Source organism: Lepidochelys kempii, chromosome 5, assembly GCF_965140285.1.
Source record: "Lepidochelys kempii isolate rLepKem1 chromosome 5, rLepKem1.hap1, whole genome shotgun sequence".
In the NCBI taxonomy this organism is placed as follows: domain Eukaryota; kingdom Metazoa; phylum Chordata; order Testudines; family Cheloniidae; genus Lepidochelys; species Lepidochelys kempii.
Genome location: NC_136384.1, coordinates 85,768,245 through 85,790,190, shown reverse-complemented (window position 1 = coordinate 85,790,190; position 21,946 = coordinate 85,768,245). Strand labels below are relative to the sequence as shown.

Below are 21,946 nucleotides of genomic sequence, written 5' to 3'. Positions count from 1 at the left end.
CATAATTCTGGTGCATATGAGTAGCAGTTATTCACCTACTGGGCACATTTCCTGGTATGAAACTCATTAACAATAAATTACTACTTCTACTACTACTAATCTGCTATCCATTGAAGGTTCTCAGAGTATGTAAAGCATGGGCTAGTCAGTAACTTTTGAGTCACAGACCTGAGGAGGGGGCAGTCTGTCTGGAGCTCCACTGCCCCAAGAGGAGAACCAAAGCTCCTCCTTGCATAAAAATGGGGCAGATGCTCTCCTACTCAGCTTGCTGTTACAGGTTACGAGCACAGCCCTGTCTCCTCCCTGCCCTGAAAAGGGGAGTAATAGCAAGCAGTCCCTGTGCTCCCCAGAGCTCGCCCCTGTGTAGATTTTCTCCCTTTGCACAGCTTCTTGATCACCCTCTGTCCATGCACAGGTGTGCTGGGGTTACTTACAATCTGAGTCTATGTATTACACACCCCTACAGTACCATCCAGATGGCAAAATCCATGGTCCATTAACCACAGGTAAACTATAGAACACTGGTGCTTTCCAAGCAAAAGTAATATTTTCCAAATAGCTGAGGGGTGGGGGGAATTCAGTGACTACATAAGACTTATTGTTTGAAATAAATACATGTTACCTAAATTTCTTCATACGCTATAGTGGAGCCATTTTTCCCTCCCAATGTCTTCCTTGCGGGTGATCTTTGCTGGCAATAAGTTTCTGTAAAGAATACAAAATATGTAAAGAAATACTATATGAATTGAAACGTCATCAATACAATTTAGTGGTGGGCCTGAACCTAGTTCTGTACCTTGGATTTGGATTTTGAACACCTCCTTTCCAAAAGTCAGGGCAGGGGGAATGGATGGAAAAGTGTGTATTTACGGTTTTGGTTCAGCCCCTTATGAAGGGAGGGTCCAACCACAAGATCTGGGCTGTGAGCAGGGTTTGAGCACCTTATCCCCACAAAGTTCATGGGGGACTAGGATCTGGATTGTATTCAGGCCCATCGCTAATATAAGTTATTCCGCTATGGGGCTCTACTTATTAACGGAACATGCAACATAATGTTTCACTCAGTATGGTGAGATGGCTTTCAGACGCTGCATGCACTAAAGTAATTGCACTCAATTAGCTAACAACAACACAGAACATGCAGGCTTGTAATCCAGATACCTGTAGTATGACAAACTGTACATGCAACATAATTATAATTCGGTCCATGCATGCAACATGGTAGCTAAAGCTCATTATAATGTAACAAATTTAACAGTAAGCACACAGATGTAGACACTTGTGTATTAGATGAACTGTAAACATTGCACGTGTTGCAATAATATTTTACCTGAATATTTTTTTAATAAAAAGTTTGAGGACACAAATGGGCTGGCCAAAAAAACTTTAAAGGTGGTCCCTTTCAGTGGCGATGGTGGAAGGAGTCATGGTGAATTTAGGACCAGTTGCCAGCTGCAGTTAGTTCAGTTGTCTGGCTCCTCCTCTACGTTGAGAATGAAACACTTCTGTTCTTTCCTTTGCCCAAGCAAGTTAGCATTACTTCAGGTGTGTGCCAAGAATTGCCAATGCACAGTTAATTATACAATTTGTGGATTCAGATGGTTTTTATTTTACCATTATCTATACCTACTGACACTTTTGCTTGCACTTCCATTTAAAAATTCAAAGATTCACGTGGAGATTACAAAAGAATAGGTTCACAAGTGACAATACAATAGCACTCTAATTGTCACATTTGTTCTGTAGTAAAAGCCTCTGGCAACTTCAAATTTCACAACGATCAAGGAAAAATCTCATACAATTTATACTTACCTTTTCATTTCTCCATAAGCCATAGCCACAGACTAATATACCACCACGTTTTTCTGGGCAACACTGAAACTGTTGATACCCCTCTACTAACAGCATGGTAAAGGGAAGCATCTGTTCATTGATTTCACTTACGTAGAAAGTATATTAACTATTAAAATATTTAACATTTTAATTTTTAAGAATGATAAACAATTCAAGTTAAGTATTAGACACACAAAGCGCCAAGCAAAACAGTGAAAATACCTTATATTTTTTACGAGTGACCTTAAGAGAAGGAAGACCCCCTAAGCAAATCGTATTTATTTTGGGCCTTCAAAAGTTGCCAGTTTTTCATGTGTTTGGTTTTGCCCAAGCATACACTTGGATTTGGGTATCTAAATAACTGATTAAATAATAATAGGTGGGATGATTTTCAATACTTTCTAGGGAGTTTGGACACCTAAGTCCCCTTAATTTCTAATGGGACTTGGGCATCTAAATCCATTAGGCAGCTTTGAAAATCTCAGCCAGTATTAATTGTTTGCACTTCTACAGTCCTTTCCATCCAAAGATTTCAGTGCACTTTACAAACATTTATTTAGTCTCACAACCCTGTGAGGTCAAAACAGATTAAGTGGTGTGTCCCAGGAGACAAGAAGCCAGAACCTATAGAACCCAGGAGTCTGACTCTCAGTTCTGCGATTTGGCTAAAAAAGCTCTTTCTTCCTCCCCGCAAGCATGCATCAATGTAGCAGGTATGCACAAATATATATAATTTTGCATATACAAAAACTTAGATGTGTCACATCGTGGGCACAATTTTAAAAGCTGCTTTAGAAATTTTTGCCCTTGAGATCAACAGAACCTCCCAGTGAATTACAACTTTGTTTTCCTTTGATTACAAGCAAGACTGTGGAGTCTTTACAACCATCATGAGAACTTATTCAAACAAGCCATAGACTTCAATAGGACTATTCAGGTGAGCAAAAGTTTGCCAATAGAACGAGTCACAAACAATCTGGCCCAAAGATAAATTCTAGACACCTGAACAATATACATCAAATATGACATTTACACAATCTTTTAACCTGATGGCTTGTCCAGGAACTTTATCTCCCCCCCACCCCCCATTCCGCATTCCACCCCATTGTGTTATTTTAAATGTGCAATAACTGAGTTACATATTTAATTTAAATGTTTTGAGCTCTTGGTTATTGTGCCTCAGATAAAGCTACTCCTTGGCCCTTTAATCTTGTGATCAGGTCCTCGGGAATCTCTTCTCTCCTTACTCATTATTGATCTTGGCAAAAGTCAGTGGGAAGGAATTACACGGTCAGATTTTTCAAACGAGCTCATCTCTTTTGAATGTGTGGCCACTTACGGTGATGCCTAAATGGGAGCGGAGCTCCTCAGAAATCTGGCCCCAATTGTAAGAGCTGAAATCTTTTGAAAATCTGCCCGCAGAGAAGAGGAGTGTGCAATGACAGATATGGTACTGCTGTGGGAGCAACTGTTGATGTAATGTTAGAAAGGGAGTGACTATGCTACTGTCCATGCACACCAAGCCTTCAGCATGGCCACCGGGAAATAGAGGTTTCCAGAATCCTGTAGACTCTGACTGGGCTCATATTCGCAAACTGGCCTCTAGAGTGCTTACTAAACATTACCTGATGTCAGAAGTTATGTCAGGCCAAAGGTGGAGCCATTTCTTCTTTCAAGTCTATAGGATTTGCAAGGACACCTCACACCAAAATGGCATCAACTAAAGCAAGAGCAATCCATGCTTATAGCCAGCCAGGAAGGTTGCATTATAACTAGAGATCCAAACATGGATTTGAACTGCTTAGACATCTGAAGCTCAGGGTATCTTCTCCAGCCAAGAGGAGTGGTGCAGCCACGCTTACACAATGTGACTCTGTCTCCTTCCAGTGGCTAGTCCTAGAGCAATTTATGGAACCTGAGCTCTTTTGCTCAGGCAGTAAAGGCACCACAGGTCCCAGCTTCAATCCCTGCTGCCGATGATCCACTACACAAGGATTTTCAAATTTCAAAATGATTCTCATTGGTGAAAGAGCTGCAGAGAAATCAGCTAACAAGCAAGCAATGATAATGCCTCACTTGTATACCTGCTGCGCTACTGGGTCTGCCAACATTTATACAAGAATCAAGGACAATGATACAGAGCATTTGGCACAGATTATGAATAAACTATAGAATTACTACAATCCTAGAATAAATATGACTTAGAGACTTCTGTTTGTTATTTGTAAGTGAGGTCAGCAGGAATCAGTTGGTGCACGTGTGACATTTTACCATGAAGGTTAAAGCTCAAAAGTGAGTTTGGGGAAATGTGACTTCTTAATCAAACATAAGCTTGTATGTGAAATACGAAATTACAAAGTGAGGCAGAGACTGCTTGTGGTGGTTTCTTTAACGGTAACCCAAGCCATAGGCATTTCTAATGTCCGTGATTATTTCTAATGTTAGTGAAATGCAGATTCAGGTTCTAGCATCTGATTCAAAGCTCATCCAAAGCTCCCACTGACATCAGTGGACTTTGGATTAGACCTTGTGAATGGATCCGAGGAGTGAGTCTGTGTGGCATCATTTTAAAAAAAGAAAAAAAAAAGGAAAAGAAAAGAAAAGAAACCCCAAGCAACATAAGGTTTTCTGCCTGCGACTTTTCTTACATTTTAGATGTGGTCAAAAGAATATGAGCCAAGGAAGTGCCCAGTATGTGATCAGCTATGCTACAACTTCATCAGAAAAACGTCACTTTCCAAATGTATGTTTCACAGTTAAAGCCAAAAATAACCATGCACTCAGAGAACACTGGAGCAGTGACATTTTGCATGTAAAAATGACCACAGATTATACTGCTTTCTGATTGGCAAATTTGGTTGAGTTTTACTGACAGAGTGGATCTTTAAACTAGTTACTGGAGAAAAAAGCAATGCTAAGCCAAGGAAAGTGTACACCAACCAACAAGTGGCTCATATTCAGATATAAAACAAAGTAAGTAACTATTACAAATTGTTTTATAAGCCAGTATCACTTAACTTTCCAAGTGGTAAGTACAAATGTGCCACCTGTGTCAGCACTAAGATTCTGTCTGGCATGAAGTTGCTTAAAAAGGCCATTATTGTGAATACTGTAGAAACACAGACAGAGACCACGAAGACAGCTTATCAGAAATATTCTCAAATGTCTTCTAAGGCCTAGAACGTTTGACAGGAATATATAATGTTCTGTCATCTCTCTCTATTCCACTCACCCTCATAGTATCTGAGCACCCAGTTAAAGGACTCAGAAGGTATGCCTACACTGCAGCTGGACTGGGAGCAAGCCTCCCAGTCCAGGTAGATGGACTCATGCTAGTTCAGCTCAAGCTAGCATGCTAAAAATAGCAGTGCCGAAGTTGTGGCTCTGGCGAAGACTCTGGCTAGCCACCTAAGCTCAGACCCAGGGGGTTGGGTAGGCTTGAGGGCTCGAGTCACAACAGCCATGGTGCTACTTTAAGTGAGCTTCCAACTGCAGTGTAGTCTTACCCATGGCGGCAAACTTGAAGTTGGTGCATGCAGGTGCAACTCTTGTAAGTCACTGAAATTACACCCATGTGCAAGAGCTCTGAATCTGGTCCATGGAGTCTACAAGAACATCCAAGCACGAGAGGTATTAGTTTCATAACAGATATATCATGAATTCTTTGATTGAGATAGGTTTCAGAGTAACAGCCGTGTTAGTCTGTATTCGCAAAAAGAAAAGGAGTACTTGTGGCACCTTAGAGACTAACCCATTTATCTGAGCATGAGCTTTCGTGAGCTACAGCTCACTTCATCGGATGCATACTGTGGAAACTGCAGAAGACATTATATTCAGAGAGACCATGAAACAAGTCTGGATTTGAAGTTTTTTTGTAGTTTTTTTGTTTTAAGATAGACATGAAGGTCGCTATCTTAAAACAAAAAAAAACTTCAAATCCAGACTCCAGCGAGAAACTGCTGAATTGGAATTCATTTGCAAATTGGATACTATTAATTTAGGCTTAAATAGAGACTGGGAGTGGCTAAGTCATTATGCAAGGTAACCTATTTCCCCTTGTTTTTTCCTACACCCCCCCCCCGACGTTCTGGTTAAACTTGGATTTATGCTGGAAATGGCCCACCTTGATTATCATACACATTGTAAGGAGAGTGGTCAGTTTGGATGAGCTATTGCCAGCAGGAGAGTGAGTTTGTGTGGGGGGGGGGTGAGAAAACCTGGATTTGTGCTGGAAATGGCCCACCTTGATTATCATATTCATTGTAAGGAGAGTGATCACTTTAGATAAGCTATTACCAGCAGGAGAGTGGGGTGGGAGGAGGTATTGTTTCATGGTCTCTGTGTATATAATGTCTTCTGCAGTTTCCACAGTATGCATCTGTGGAAGTGAGCTGTAGCTCACGAAAGCTTATGCTCAAATAAATTGGTTAGTCACTAAGGTGCCACAAGTACTCCTTTTCTTTTTGATTGAGATAGACCACTAGAAACTGGGAGGTGTTTTCCAGAACACCATTCACAACCCATCTCCCTGAATTCAAAAGGCAACAGCCTTCTCCACTAATCCCATTTTATATTTTTCCTTTTCATACAAACAGAATGGTTTACTGCCTGATTTGGCTACGGTTTTTGGAAGCTGTACTGTCAAATGCTAGAAGACACCGGCATCTTGCCACATTGGGGGGCCTGATTCAAAGTGAATGGGATCAGGCCCTAAAACTAGAATGTATAAAAAACAAACATTTGCTGTATTTCTCCCTAAAGAATCTCTTTATAAATAGAATTATTCATGGATAATGTTTTAAAAGCAGTATCATCTTTTAGTGATGAATTTAAAAAAAGCTATGCTTAGAAATTCTAATGTCAACCCAGTATATATATGTGTACGTATGTACTATTTATTATGGATTCTCTGGAAAGAATAATAGGCTTGTATTTGTTTCTATTACCATTCTACTGATTTCTTTCTATTTATATTTTCTGTACTATAGATTTTTAATTTTTAAAAATATTAACCCTTCTTTTCTGTAGTTTCACAAGGAACAATTAAAATTACACACACACAAAATTCCTTAAGGCTTTTTAGAATTTCAAGCCTTGAGGCCCCAATTCAGCAGTCTGTCCCTATTCAGTGAAGTATTAATATGTGTTTAATGGTAATGTACTTAAGCACATGCTTAAATGCTTTGCTGAATTGCAGCCTGAAAGGGCAGAAGAACAGGCAGAAAAAGACCCTAAGTCCCTTTGGAGCTACACTAATGTAAGATGCCCACCTTTAAATGCAAAATATAAGAATGGGACCAAAGAGTCTAAACATTCAGTTACATATTTGCTCTTCTCCAGTCATATGCTTGACTGTTTGGAGATAATACAAGAGTTAACTATGTGAATTTATTTGCAAAAAGTCTTACCTTGTAATCTGTGTTCTTGTATTGAAGTCAAGAGATCTCATTGAGCGTAAGACCTCTATACATCCCAAGTACTGCAGGAAGAAAGAAAAGTTATAAAGTATGTATTACACACATTACTGAGCTCTAGGAGAAGAAACAATCAATAAAAGTTACTGTGCAATCTTTGTTTTACATCTGATTTATCGTTTGTAAGCTAGCTTTTCATAACTAGGTTCTTTGGATCACAGGGTTGCTCTATAAATACTGCATTTCATTTACAATTTAGTCAACATATCTTTTTATGCCTAATCTCATCATAATACACAGTACATAATGTACTACTTAGTAGTTCACTCACATTCATATTCTTTACTAAGCTTGAAGATATACAAAGAAGTACAAATAAAAAAATCAATATAAAAAGGGGTTAAATTGAAAAATATGCCAAGATAGTCATGTTTATCATCAATTTGTTATAAACAAATCCATATATTATGGGCCAGATTATCAAAAAGTCAGGCATACAACTTCACGTAACTATACCCCAAATCAGATATTTGGAAGAGTAAATGGTCAGTGAGAAAGACAATTGAGTATTGCATGTGCAAACATCTGATCTGCACATGCCATTGCAATAAGTGGATGTACACATTATCTGCCCTTTCCCAAACTCCTAACTATTTTATGGTCACAGATATGGGGTTCTTTATAAACCAGATGATGTGAAAAGCAACATGTTCATCCTTTAATCAGCTGATTGCAAATTCAGCTCAGAAAACCCCTGAAAAGACATATGGACAGCCGTCTATCTATTGTTCTAAAGATAATCCTGCAAAATTAGAAATATCTTACTCAAGCAGATTCTAGCACATGGCTGTCTGAATACAATCTGCCTTGCTATCATGTTTTAAAAAAAAAATCTAACTGAAAAAAATAAAACGGGTGGAATTCAAAACTGTTATAGGAAATGGTCATGCTAAGCCAATCACTTTCAGACAAATGCAAAAAAGTATTACGGTCCTGATTGAAAGCAAAGCATATAATTGTACATGAAAAACTCTCCAAATTATTATAAACCCACATCAGGTATTTCCATGTGGAAGTGACCAGTTAGACATAGATGCTCTGATTCTCCATTAGATCCAACCTGTATCCCACCAGTGGAAGACTGAGCATGACAGAACTCAGTTCTACCACAGTTCCACCTTGCCCCAGCCCAATACGCCACCTCCTCCCTCTTACGCTAGGAATGCAAAGGAAGCAGGGGTGGGAGGTGGCTATAAATTCCCCCTACGCAGGGGGAATTATACACTGCAAATCTCTGGCCAGTTTAAAGCTACTTTGCACAAGCAGTAAAGTGGCCTTAGCAGACTGGAGAATCCACTTCTATAATTAGTTATTTGCATGAACAAACACCTGCTCAGCACATGGACATTAAGTGCACAATTATCCACCGGATTTTTTGAAAAAAATACATAGTTAAAGAGAGATCTATAGATAACAGGCCTGCCCCTTTGCTCTAGTACACTGTTTTTACACCAGTGTAATTTCAGTAAAGTCAATTGAGGTATGCTGGTGTTAAACTGGTGTAACAAAGTAGAGAATTAGGCCCGCATTCTTTGGAATAATGGATAGATGGGTGTCCCAAAGTCTAATCAAGAATTTTGTATGAATGTCTGATTAAAGGATTATGTTGTAGGGCTGTCGATTAATTGCAGTGAACTCATGCCATTAACTCAAAAACATTAATCATGATTGGTTTTTTTATTGCGATTAATCACACTGTTAAACGATAGAATATTTAATAAATTTTAATTGGTATTTTTGGATGTTTTTCTACATTTTCAAATAGATTGATTTCTATTACAACACAGAATACAAAGTTTACAGTGCTCACTATTATTTTTTATTACAAATATTAGCACTGTAAAAATGATAAACAAAAGAAATAGTATTTTTCAATTCACCTCATACTAGTACTGTAGTGCAATCTCTATCATGGAAGTGTAACTTACAGATATAGATTTTTTTTTTTTTGTTACTGTGACGGGGCAAGGCCAGATGGCTATAGAAAAGTAGTGGGAGATAGATATATTAGCTCCAGGCTAAACAAATCCCTGGTACCAGGTTAAGTGAAATGGAAGCTGCTCCAGGTCAATGAGGACACCTGGGGCCAATTAAGAACTTTCCAGAAGGCAGGGAGAATGCTAGGTTGATTGGGACACCTGAAGCCAACCAGGAGCTGGCTGAAACTAGTTAAAAGCCTCCCAGTCAGTCAGGTGGGTGTGCATGTCAGGAGCTGTGGGAGGAGGTTGTGCTGTTGGAGAGGCTGAGTAGTACACACCATATCAGGCACAAGGAAGGAGACTCTGAGGTAAAGGTGAACTGGAGCTTGAGGAAGTGAGGGCTGCTGTGGGGGAAGTAGCCCAGGGAATTGTACATGTCATGTTTCTAAAAGGTCAGCTACCATAGCTGATACTATTAGGGTCCCTGGGCTGGAGCCCGGAGTAGAGGGTGGGCCTGGGCTTGCCACCCCACCTTTGCCCCCTGATTAATCACTGAGACTCTGAGACAACAGAGACTGTGCAAGGAAGGATAACTTCCTCACCTCCCTTGCTGGCTTATGATGAAAATGGCTCAGACTGTGACCCTTGTCTCTAGAGAGAGAAGGGTTACATGGAGGGTCACTGTGAGCCTCTAAGGCTAGCGAAATCCACCAGGAAACGTGGAACCCACGGAAGCAAGGACAGAGCTTTGTCACAGTTACATAACTGCACTCAAAACCAAAACAATGTAAAACTTTAATGCCTACAAGTCCACTCAGTCCTACTTCTTGTTCAGCCAATTGCTAAGACAAACAAGTTTGTTTACATTTATGGAAGATACTTCTGCCTGTTTCTTATTTACAATGTCACCTGAAAGTGAAAACAGGTGTTCGCATGGCAGTTTTGTAGTACGTGTTGCAAGGTATTGCAAACATTCATATGCCCCTTTATGCTTTGACCACTGTTCCAGAGGACATGCTTCCATGCTGATGCTTGTTAAAAAAATGGTGTTAATTAAATTTGACTGAACTCCTTGGGGGAGAACTGAAGGCCTCCTGCTCTGTTTTACCTGCATTCTGCCACATATTTCATGTTATGGCGGTCTCAGATGATGATGTAGCACATGTTCGTTTTAAGAATACTTTCAGAGCAGATTTGACAAAACACAAAGAAGGTATCAATGTGAGATTTCTAAAAATAGCTACAGCACTTGACCCAGTGTTTAAAAATATGCAGTGCCTTTCAAAATCTGAGAGGGATGAGGTGTGGAGCATGCTTTCAGAAGTCTTAAAAGAGCAACAACCCAATGCAGAAGCTACAGAACCTGAACCACCAAAAAAGAAAATCAACTTTCTGCTGGTGGCATCTGACTTAGATGATGAAAATGAACATGCGTTAGTCCACTCTGCTTTCAATCGTTATCTAGCAGAACCCATCATCAGTATGGATGCATGATCTCTGGAATGGTGGTTTAAGGACAAAAGGACATATGAATCTTTAGCGCATCTGGCACGTAAATATCTTGCGATGCCAGCTATAATAGTGCCATGTGAATGCCCATTCTCACTTACAGGTGACATTGTAAAAAAAGTGGGCAGCATTCTCTCCTGCAAATTGTAACCAAACATTTTTGTCTGAGGATTGGCTGAACAAGAAGTAGGACTGAGTGGACTTGTAGGCTCTAAAGTTTTAGATTGTTTTGTTTTTGAGTGCAGTTATGTAACAAAAAAAAAATCTACATTTGTAAGTTCAACATTCATGACAAAGATTGCACTACAGTACTTGTAGGTGAATTGAAAAATACTATTGTTTTTTACAGTGCAAATATTTATAATCAAAAATATAAAGTGAGCATTGTACACTTTGTATTCTGTGTTGTAACTGAAATCAATATATTTGAGAATGCAGAAAACATCCAAAAATATTTAAATGAATGGTATTCTATTTAACAGCGCAATTAATTGCATGATTAATTGCGATTAATTTTTTTAATCGCTTGACAGCCCTATTATGTTGCTATTAACATTATCTGGAATCTTGACAGTGTCTTATAAAGGAGCATACAAGTATAGAGAGTTTATTTGTTTTCATATGCCAGCATAGATTGTCTTTTAATTTCTCTATAAAATGTTATTGGCGTCATTGTAGCTTGGAGTAAAATGAAAGATTGAGTGACTACTGTGAGCTGGTTGATTCTGTTGTTGTAGTATAAGAAACTACAGTTTGGAGGATAGATTTGTTTCAATATTTTTTTTTTTTAACCTTTTTCACTTCACTTGTATCTCACCTTCTGGGTTTTGAAGTTTCTAAAATCTTGATGCAAAAGGTGTCAGCAAATATGAAGCCAAACTTTAAAGGTCAGATCCTCAGCTGTTCTAAATGAGCAGGCTCTACAGAACTTAGTGGAGTTACACTGATTTACACGAACTGAGGATCTGACCTAACCGCCTAAAATTAAAAATGCAAAATATATTTGAGACCCCAACTTCATGTTTCTACCATGACCTGTTTGTATCCACATATTTTGCATGTGCAACCCAGTCACCTACAACAACATTTTCACGCTTTAGAGCATAAAGTTAGGGTGCTAAATTTATATTCAGATACCTCTGTAGGTGGCTTGATTTTCCTGGGGGCCAAACACCTAAAACCCATTCAAGTAATCAGCTAATCTCAATGAAGCTATGCTAATATACACCAGCTAAAGATCTTTGGTGCAGCATATTGAGGAGTGTCTGGAATTATTTAGAACCAAACTCTGAGGTGTAAATTAACAAGCACATGGCACTGTAGGAACAAACGATAAAGTAGCGTATCTTACTTCAATGGAATTGTTTTTCTATTTTCTACAAATTATGCCTGATGATTCTACAATACACTGATGCTTATCTATTTATAAACTACCTAAAAGGGAAAAATCGAGAGATGACTGGACGTTTCCTGAATCACAGAAAACCAGCATGGTAATAGAAAATCATGGGGACTACTAAAAGCAAAATGGTAAGACTTGCAGTATTCCCTATGTATCTAAGCTAAGATGGCAACCCAACTTTTTTTTTAAATCAGAAGATGCCAACCCTTAAACATCACGTTTGCAAACAACAAGATGGCTGTAAATACTAACTGCCACCAGAAAGTACAGATAAAGTCCCCAAAGCCAACAGCAGGATGTATGTATCTCTCATATGTGGTCATCCTCAAACCACTCCAACACTAATATTGACCTCTGAGAAATATCCACTTGAAATATACATACAAAGATCCACCAAAAGATATAGTCAACAAAAAAAACCAAAGACAAAAAAAACATTTTCATTTGTACTCTTTCACTGAAAAGAAGAGCCTATCATTTGCTCCCAGCACTCAATGAAACACTTAAAAAATGCAGTTATAAAAAACAGACTATCCTGTAACCCCCTCCATTCACCCATAACAGCTAAAACATACGGATAACCTTAACAAGCTTCCACCAGAGTCTTCCCAATACTTTACAACTCAGGAAAGCTCATGGGTCTTGCAGCACATACTGGAGTAAGATTATTTCTGAACTAGCAAAGAGCATGTTCCAAAGCTATGGGACTCTTGTGAACAATGTGATGCTGGCTGGCCCCTCTGTCAAGCAACTGTGGCAGTTTGACCTGGAGAAAGAAGCATCCTTTCAAATAGATAGGTCCCAACCCACTTAGGGCTTTGTAAATCAAAATCAACACCTTAAATTCTACCCAGTACCTAGAAGGTAGCTAGTACAGATCCCAAAACATGACATCTCATGTTGCTGGAAAGATGTATCCATTAGCAAGCAAGCTGTTGAATTCTAAACAAGCTGTAATTTCTGGATAGATTTTTAGAGTGGCCATGTGTCTCAGAACTTCTTTCAGGCCACCTGAAGTATCTCTTTTTTTACATCAATGTTTTTTAACTAGAAAATGTTTAGTCAAGACTTATTGCTAGACAGGGTAGAGTTTTCTGTGTTTACGGGGAAAAAACGGTTCCATGGAATGAATGTTCAGTGTAATCAAGTGTTTGGAGTGAAGAGAAAAGAGTGTAAGCACTATCAGCCAGTTTTTGCTCAAAGTGAATGTTAAAAATTATTATTCCGTGTTTCATAGGCTTAATCACACTACATTTCTGGAAGAAATCCTCCACTCCAAGAAATATGCACGTTACTGTTGAGTCAGAATCTGGCATTAGAAATACCAGTATTGTTAATAAAAATATACAAAGATGTAGCCCCACATAGAGTGGATTGCAACAGTCTAGTCTGGCAGTGACAAAGACATGGACGACAGGTGCAACATCTGAACCTGAAAAATACCCAGAGCCTCCTGGCCATACATAGATGGATAAAGCTTGCCTGCCCATAGCTGCTACCAGATTTTCCAATAGCAGGTGGCAGACTATATATTGCATACCTGTCTCACAAATGTTGAGCAACCCCCTTCAATCAGTCCGAAACAGGGTTAGAACTCCCAACCTCTGCAGCTGAACTACTGGGACATCAATACCTAGCTCACCAGTACTATACAGGTCTTCCTAATGAGCTAAAATGGACTAGCAACATTTGCTTAAGAAGAGGATTGTCCTCAATGAAGTCCCATAGCTCATGACATTACAGATTGCACCAACAGTACACAACACCATGTACAAACTATGTCCGAGATAGCATGGTTGTGTTAGCAAATAATACGTGCACCTGCCATATATAGCCTTTAAGCACCCCAGTGCCTTCGGATCCTAACACATGTAGAGGCTGCTATAGTTGTGTAAACTACTGACGATAGCTCTGTGGTGATCTTGGGTTCTGGGTTGAACTACATCTAATATTTGAAAGAAGAAAGGTCTAAAATATATTGGAACAGATTCTGTAATCAGCCCACTAGAAGCACAAGTTCTTGATGCTCAGGCTTAAAGCATATTTTTATTTTGGAAAATACTGTAAAAATGGCACATACGTACTCACCACATCTGTTCCTTGTGTGTAGTCAAAGTGATATCACTTGACTTTCATTATTAAATTGAGCTTGTGCTGCATTTTATTCTTATTAGTACTACACAATATGACTAAGTGAATGAAAAGGATTTGCTTCCTTTTTGTGCATCAACAAGATTGTTCACTAAACTCTAGCTGCAGGGACCATCATGAATAGTTAAAAGGCAACAGGGTTGTGAAAATGTCACAAAGGGGGCAGTGCATAATCTGAAAAAAGGCTTATAAGTGTGTAACTCAGGGCATAATTTAAAGGCTACAGGGTTGACCAGGTGTAACTGAGAGCCTAATTTGGGAAAAAAGAAAAGGAGTACTTGTGGCATCTTAGAGACTAACCAATTTATTTGAGCATAAGCTTTCGTGAGCTACAGCTCACTTCATCGGAGCTGTAGCTCACGAAAGCTTATGCTCAAATAAATTGGTTAGTCTCTAAGGTGCCACAAGTACTCCTTTTCTTTTTGCAAATACAGACTAACATGGCTGTTACTCTGAAACCTGTTAATTTGGGCAGTATGCATTTTACAGCTGGTGTTGATACACGAGAATAAACGAATCCAGACTAATTCTCAGGTCCCAGGTTGAGCAGTTACAAACATCTTATATAATGAGCATATTTCTCCTTGATGTCATTGAGAAACAATAAGCTTACTGCCATGCAATGCCATTTTTACAGACCCTTTTCATAGTACAACTGCGCTTAAAGTGCGTCCTGCCTAGACCACCACCCTGGAAGCATAGTCAACAGGTTGCCACCCTTTTTGTACTCAAGCCACAAAACTATTTTGGTAATGTTTTTAAATTGTTGTTTTAACTTAACATTTATTATGTTGAACATCTCACTAATTTGTACTGATGGCAATTGGGAAATACATTGCAAGTGACTGAATTTAGCCAATTAGTAAGAATACATAAAAAAAGTAGAGCTAATGGATCACAAAATACATTTGGTCATTCACTTCACAAGCAGATCATTGCTTAGTTTCAAATATTCATGATACTTCATAGCATATCTTTCTAGTAAAACTCTGCAACGTATTTGTAAAACTAATGATGTCTCAGTAACATAACCCTTCTATAGCCATTGCAATTAAACTTGTGGAGAATTAGGGGGAAAACCACTGATTTCTGTAAAAACAGACTCCAACGAGAGACTGCTGAATTGGAATTAATTTGCAAACTGGATACAATTAACTTAGGCTTGAATAGAGACTGGGAGTGGATGGGTCATTACACAAAGTAAAACTATTTGCCCATGTTTATGCCTACCCCTCCCCCATTCCTCAGACGTTCTTGTCAACTGCTGGAAATGGCCCATCTTGATTATCACTACAAAAGGTCCCCCCCAACCCCACTCTCCTGCTGATAATAGCTCACCTTAAGTGATCTCTCTGGTTAGTGTGTATGGTAACACCCATTGTTTCATGTTCTCTATGTATATAAATCTCCCCACTGTATTTTCCACTGAATGCATCCGATGAAGTGAGCTGTAGCTCACGAAAGCTTATGCTCAAATAAATTTGTTAGTCTCTCAGGTGCCACAAGTCCTCCTTTTCTTTCTTTGAAGTCTGTTTCTGAAGGGTTTTTTGGTTCAAGTACGACTACTTTTAAATCTGTTATAGAATGTCCAGGAAGATTGAAGTTTTTTCCTACTGGCTTTTGTATGTTACCATTTCTGATGTCTGATTTGTTTCCATTTATTCTTTTACATAGAGACTGTCTGGTTTGGCCAATGTACATGGCAGAGGGGCATTCTTGGCACATGATGGCATATCACATTAGTAGATGTGCAGGTGAATGAGTCCCTGATGGACTGGCTGATGTGGTTGGGTCTGCTGATGGTGTCGCTAGAGTAGATATGGGGACAGAGTAGGCAACGAAGTTTGTTACAGGGGTTGGTTCCTGGGTTAGTATTTCTGTAGTGTGTAGTTGTTGGTGACTATTTGCTTCAGGTTGGGGGGCTGTCTGTAAGCGAGGACTGGCCTGCCTCCCAAGGCCTGTGAGAGTGGGGGGTTAGTTTTCCAGGATACGTTGTAGATTGCTGATGTTCTAGAGAGGTTTTAGCTGGGGGCTGTATGTGATGGTCAGTGGTGTTCTGTTATTTTTCTTGTTGGGCCTGTCCTGTAGTAGGTGACTACTGGGTACCAGTCTTGCTCTGTCAATCTGTTTCCTCACTTCCCCAGGTGGGTATTGTAGTTTTAAGAATGCTTGATAAAGATCTTGTAGGTATTTGTCTCTGTCTGAGGGATTGTGACAGAGCCAATATATCCTTTGACAGTTTTGATGGCAATAATATTGGAAATGGATTTCTAAAATTTCAAATAATTAGCAAAGAGGTGACCCGTTTTATTCCCTCCAGGGCATTTTGCTCTAATTATGAAAATAGATACCTCTTTCACTCCAGATTGAAAGAGCTTTGGGAGTATACCATTGTCTCAAGGAAGAATGTGTAATTGCTTTAAGTTCTTACGTGGCCAAGTCTGCATCCTTACTTGAGTAATAACTTATTCTGGCATTAGTCCCATTTAAATCAATGGGATGACACATGAATTAAAGCATTACTCACTGTGACGGGGGGGGGGTGCACAAATCAGGCCCAAATGATTATCCAAAACCATTTAATTTATTTGAGACACATTTTTCTTGGATGATTCCTCATAGATATGCCTTAAAGCACTGGTTCCCCACATTTTCCATCCTGTGACCCTATGTTATAAGAAAAGAACATTTTTAGGACTCCCTCCTCCACAGTTGTGGGACCCTACTTCCATCCAGCCAGTGTAAAAAGAGAGATTGGTCATGACCCCTAGAATGAGAACTCGTGCTTTACAGGCACTCCAGATAAAGCAGAATAGGAGAATCTCTGATTGGTTTTGTGGGAAATAATCTTTAACAGGTAAATTGTGAAGTTCTTACTTAGGCAACCTCCCATGGAAGTCAGAGTTTGTCCCCTCACTCCTCAGAGCTAAATTGAGCCTTAAAAGGCATGTCTGAGTTGGATGAGATGTGGAGGAGCTATGGAACCCCAGGAAGAATTCTGGCTAATTCATTCAATCTCCCTCCTGAGGTTCTTAGGGAACATATCATGCAACAACACTGTCACACTTTAAATGGATAGTGTTCATTCCCCTGCAACTGGCTAGCACCTCCTCTGGTGAAGAAGTAGGTGACATGGCCTCACCTTCACCCTGTCCCTTGCCATTAGACTCCATGATGGCTAGTACCACTAGCAGCATGGAACAGTGACTCTACATCACACTCTAGCCCACGCACAAGGCGTAAGGGGAAGAAAGCTCCCTGCACTCTTCTTTACCTCCCACGTTTGTGAGCCCACACACAACCTGGTGCTACATTTGGAACAGAAACAAATGTCCTATAACAATTAGGAGGAATTTGTATCTGGGATGTTTTAAAGTGGGCGGAATATGGACCTAGACCCAGATTGTGACTGGACCTATTGAGACTGATTACGTGATGTATGCTAAATGATGCAACAACACTAGAAAGTACTGCAGGTAGAAGTAAGAGTGGAGGTTTGAGAGTAGGAAGTAAATGCAGGTGAGTAATAGCCAGACTGTTTTAGGTCAGCACTTAGAATTTAGTTTTTCTGGTGCTTTAAGATGTAAATATTTGGCTTTAAATGTTCTATTTAGGTTCCAAGTGAGATGGCTATTGAAGTCTCCCCTATTCTGAGTCCAATTATATATATTATATAGATTATATAGTAACACAAAGTATTCATGCAGTCAGATTCCTTGACTTCTAATGGTCCCTCTTCACAAAGATGCACTCTGCCTCATGTAAAGGAATGTATAAATTTGAAGAGAGCTGATTAGTTACGACTTTTTTTAACTTGACATTTTTTTGTATTCATATCAAGACTTCAGCATATTTTCGAAGGGTTCAGCCATGCATTATATTCACATTGTGCTCTGGGGGCAATGCAGAGGGGCACCTAATCCAGGGGAGCTCCAGGCAGAATTCCTCCTGCAACTACAGAGGGTACCGGGAGAGGGAGCTGGCTGCTACATTCCTTCAGGCAATGCAGCATACTCCAGGGGCTTTGCTGTATCCCACTTCGTCCCTGTTTGGTGAATAGGGTGCCACAGAGTACACTGGGGGAAGCATAGGGACTGCACTGTGACAGGCTCTTGCACAGGATAGGGGGAGATTTCTTGTGCATTCCCATTCCCTCCCTGTGCACCTTATTGAACCATGCACTCACTAATATTGTGTTAATTAATAGATGTTCACAGCCTCACTCTGGGTGAGATAAAATCATTTATCTTGGCCTTGCTTAATAGTAAAACAAGTGTCAACATATATATTTACAGTATAAAAATAGCAGCATGGAACACAGTGTAGTTGAAAATGCAAAAAAGTACTATTTAGTGTTGCCATACGTTTGCAGTTTTTGGTAAATTTTAGAGCAATATGTAATCATACACAAGTTTACAATGAGTCAATTTCTCATTTTCTTTTTCTCATTAAGAACTGTACAGAATGCATGTTCTATCCCAGAAATAAAACTCTAAGTAAATATTGATTGAATAGAAATGGAACAGAAAATCTGAAAACAAGTAGCCTTTAAAGTTCAACAACAAATAAGACTTGACCCCTTCAGCTGTGAATTTATGGTCACAAATTGCTCTAAACAAATAATGCAATATTGCAGTACTTCTACACTAGTTTAAACCACCATTAAATATTATGGTCAATAGTTTTTCATGCCTCTTAAATGGAGAAACCATCACAAAAATGCAGTCAGCTAACAGATGATGCAGGTCTGGAAAAGGGGAACTAGTTTTTGATTACTAACTAAAGTTGTACATAATACAGTTACTAGCTTATACTAACTACAGCTAGAAAGAATGTAATCTATATGGCACATGCTTTATTAATCCTTAATTGGTGAATAAGTCTATTGTTTGACTGCTACATTCTATTTGAATGCCAGGGTAGTTCTGCACAACTGTAATAGCAAATGGATTTCGGGGACTGTAAAGGTTCAGACTCACCCCTGCAGCGCCTCCTGCTGATAGTCATCAGGAATTAGCTCGTCCAACCACCGGAGCTCCCTCTGCAGGCTGGTGATCTGCCTTACTGCTGGCCCCCATGTCCCTCCCAGGACCCGGTGCCCCTTTCTCTGGGGTGCTGCCCCCCTGGCAGTACTCCCACACTCTCAGGTTCTGGGTCTCCCCACCCAGGGGAACCCTCACCCTCTAACCCCACCTCACCTCAGCCTTGGCTACTGCCATTCCCCACTTAGCCCCTTGTATCGGGGGTAGACTGCAGTGTGTACGCCACTCATCACAGGGAAGGGGGTTTTGGACCTGCTGCCTCTGCCTACTCGTGGGCTGCCCCTCTGCAACCCTGCACCTATTCGGCCTATAGTCAAGCCTGCAGCTTGAGGCTTTCCAGGCCAGAGCTCCCAGCTCCTCTGGCCCTTCCCCAGTCCTGCTCCAATCTGGGTGTTCTGCTCCACACCTTGCAGCCAGCCCCTTCTCCTTCTACAGGCAGAGGGAGACTGAGGGGGGACTCCTGGCTCACAGCCTCTTATAGGGGCAGCTGGGCCTAATTGAGCTGGCCACAGCTGCGGCTGCTCCCTTAATCAGCCTGGGCTTTTCACCACAGCCCCAGCCCTGTCAGGGCCACTGCAGGTAACGACCCCGCTACAGGGACATAGATGCATGTCCTGTGGATGAGTTCAATGCCTCCCAGAAATCACTTTTTAAAAAATCAATTGCTGCAAACGTTCCACAGTGTATGTATGCTTTTTTTTTTAAAATGGTACCTCATTAATTTCATTTGGGTTTTCTGTGAAGTCTACAATTCAACACTTTCTCCATTTTGTTCTCTGAACTATTTGCTTCGGTTTCTGATAATGAGGTCATTGCTAAAATTATATTGTTAAAATTGTTATGGATAAGAGGTATGCTTCATAAGCTCTAGATTTAATTAGCACAGTAGAAACAGACAGCCTTTTCATAATGGACTGCAGAGAAAAAAAGAGAGATTCCAAATTTTTTTTGAATCAGTCCAAAATTATTTTTTAAATTCACTTTATAAAACAGTGGATCTAGACAACAGCACTAGGAACTTTAGTATTTGTTTAATACTCAATGTGCAAATTCTTTAAAAAAAAAAATCGGTGCCAGTTTTAAAATTTTCTCTGCATGACTGTGAGTCACTGTATATTATTTGAGGCTGTGCTTTAAATAGCTTAAAAGCTTCTACAATTAATTTCCTGTGAACTCTTTTGGATGGGAACCTTGTCTTCATATGTGTTTGTTCAGGTACCATAGGGCTCTGATCCTGACTTGGATCTCCGGACTCTACTAGAATATAAATATTCAATAAGAATGATATCAATAATAATAGATACTGAATGACTAGACAATGATTTTGTCGAGATAAATCTACCTTATGACTAATCTACTGAAACAGCTTCTGACCAAAGAATGACAACCATTTTGTCCTATCTTACATACAAACCCTGCAGGTTTAGTTGCTTAAATGATAAAAAGATTCAGCCTCCTATGACAATGCAAAAAGTTATCATAAATAAACTATAAGTTCCTTCAATTAATATATGGACTTACACACACACACACACACAAACAAATGATGTCAGGTATCTTAAAAAATTATGTCATGGATCCTAAAAAAGCTTATTAAGAATAATTTTGTGAGTAACAGAACTATTTTTTGTCCTTCTAAAATAGACACATATATATAACTATCTTACTATTTGACAGAAAGCTATGTCTTGGTACTAATAAGTGAGATATCCACTTATTAAGAAATCAAGATTTACTAAAACCATAAAGAGGATCAAAATAAGCAAATAAACTGTCATGGGAAAAGAGGGAAGGTCTTCTCGTGGATCAGTAACTGGTTAAAAGATAGGAAACAAAGGGGAGGTATAAATGGTCAGTTTTCAGAATGGAGAGAGGTCAATAGTGGTATCCCCCAGGGGTCTGTACTGGGACCAGTCCTATTCAACATATTCATAAATGACCTGGAAAAAGGGGTAAACAGTAAGGTGGCAAAATTTGCAGATGATACAAAACTACTCAAGATAGTTAATTCCAAAGCAGACTGCAAAGAGTTACAAAGGGATCTCACAAAACTGGGTGACTGGGCAACAAAATGGCGGATGAAATTCAATGCTGATAAATGCAAAGCAATGCACATTGGAAAACATAATCCTAACTATACATATAAAATGATAGGGGTCCAAATTAGCTTTTATCACTCAAGAAAGAGATCTTCTCTGAAAACATTCATTCAATGTGCAGCGGCAGTCAAAAAAGTGAACAGAATGTTGGGACTCATTAGGAAAGGGATAGATAAAACAGAAAATACCATATTGCCTCTATATAAATCCATGGTATGCCCACATCTTGAATACTGTGTGCAGATCTGGTGACCCAATCTCAAGAAAGGTATATAGGACTTGGAAAAGGTACAGAAAAGGGCAACAAAATGATTAGGGGTGTGGAACAACTTCCATATGAGGACAGATTAATAAGACTGGGACTTTTCAGTTTGGAAAAGAGACGACTAAGGGGGGATATGATAGAGGTCTATAAAATCATGACTGGTGTCGAGAAAGTAAATAAGGAAGTGTTATTTACTCCTTCTCATAACACAAGAACTAGGGATCACCACATGAAATTAATAGGCAGCAGGTT

At 39.5% G+C, this 21,946-nt stretch overlaps 1 protein-coding gene across 1 annotated transcript in view; it reads right to left on the bottom strand.

The window, feature by feature from the left end:
• Positions 1 to 21,946, bottom strand: part of SHC3 (SHC adaptor protein 3) — a 72,946-nt gene that overhangs the window by 37,511 nt on the left and 13,489 nt on the right. The window contains exon 2 of the mRNA XM_073344912.2: positions 7,242 to 7,312. Within this exon, the coding sequence (XP_073201013.1) occupies positions 7,242 to 7,312 (71 nt within the window). The remainder of the gene's footprint in view (positions 1 to 7,241; positions 7,313 to 21,946) is intronic.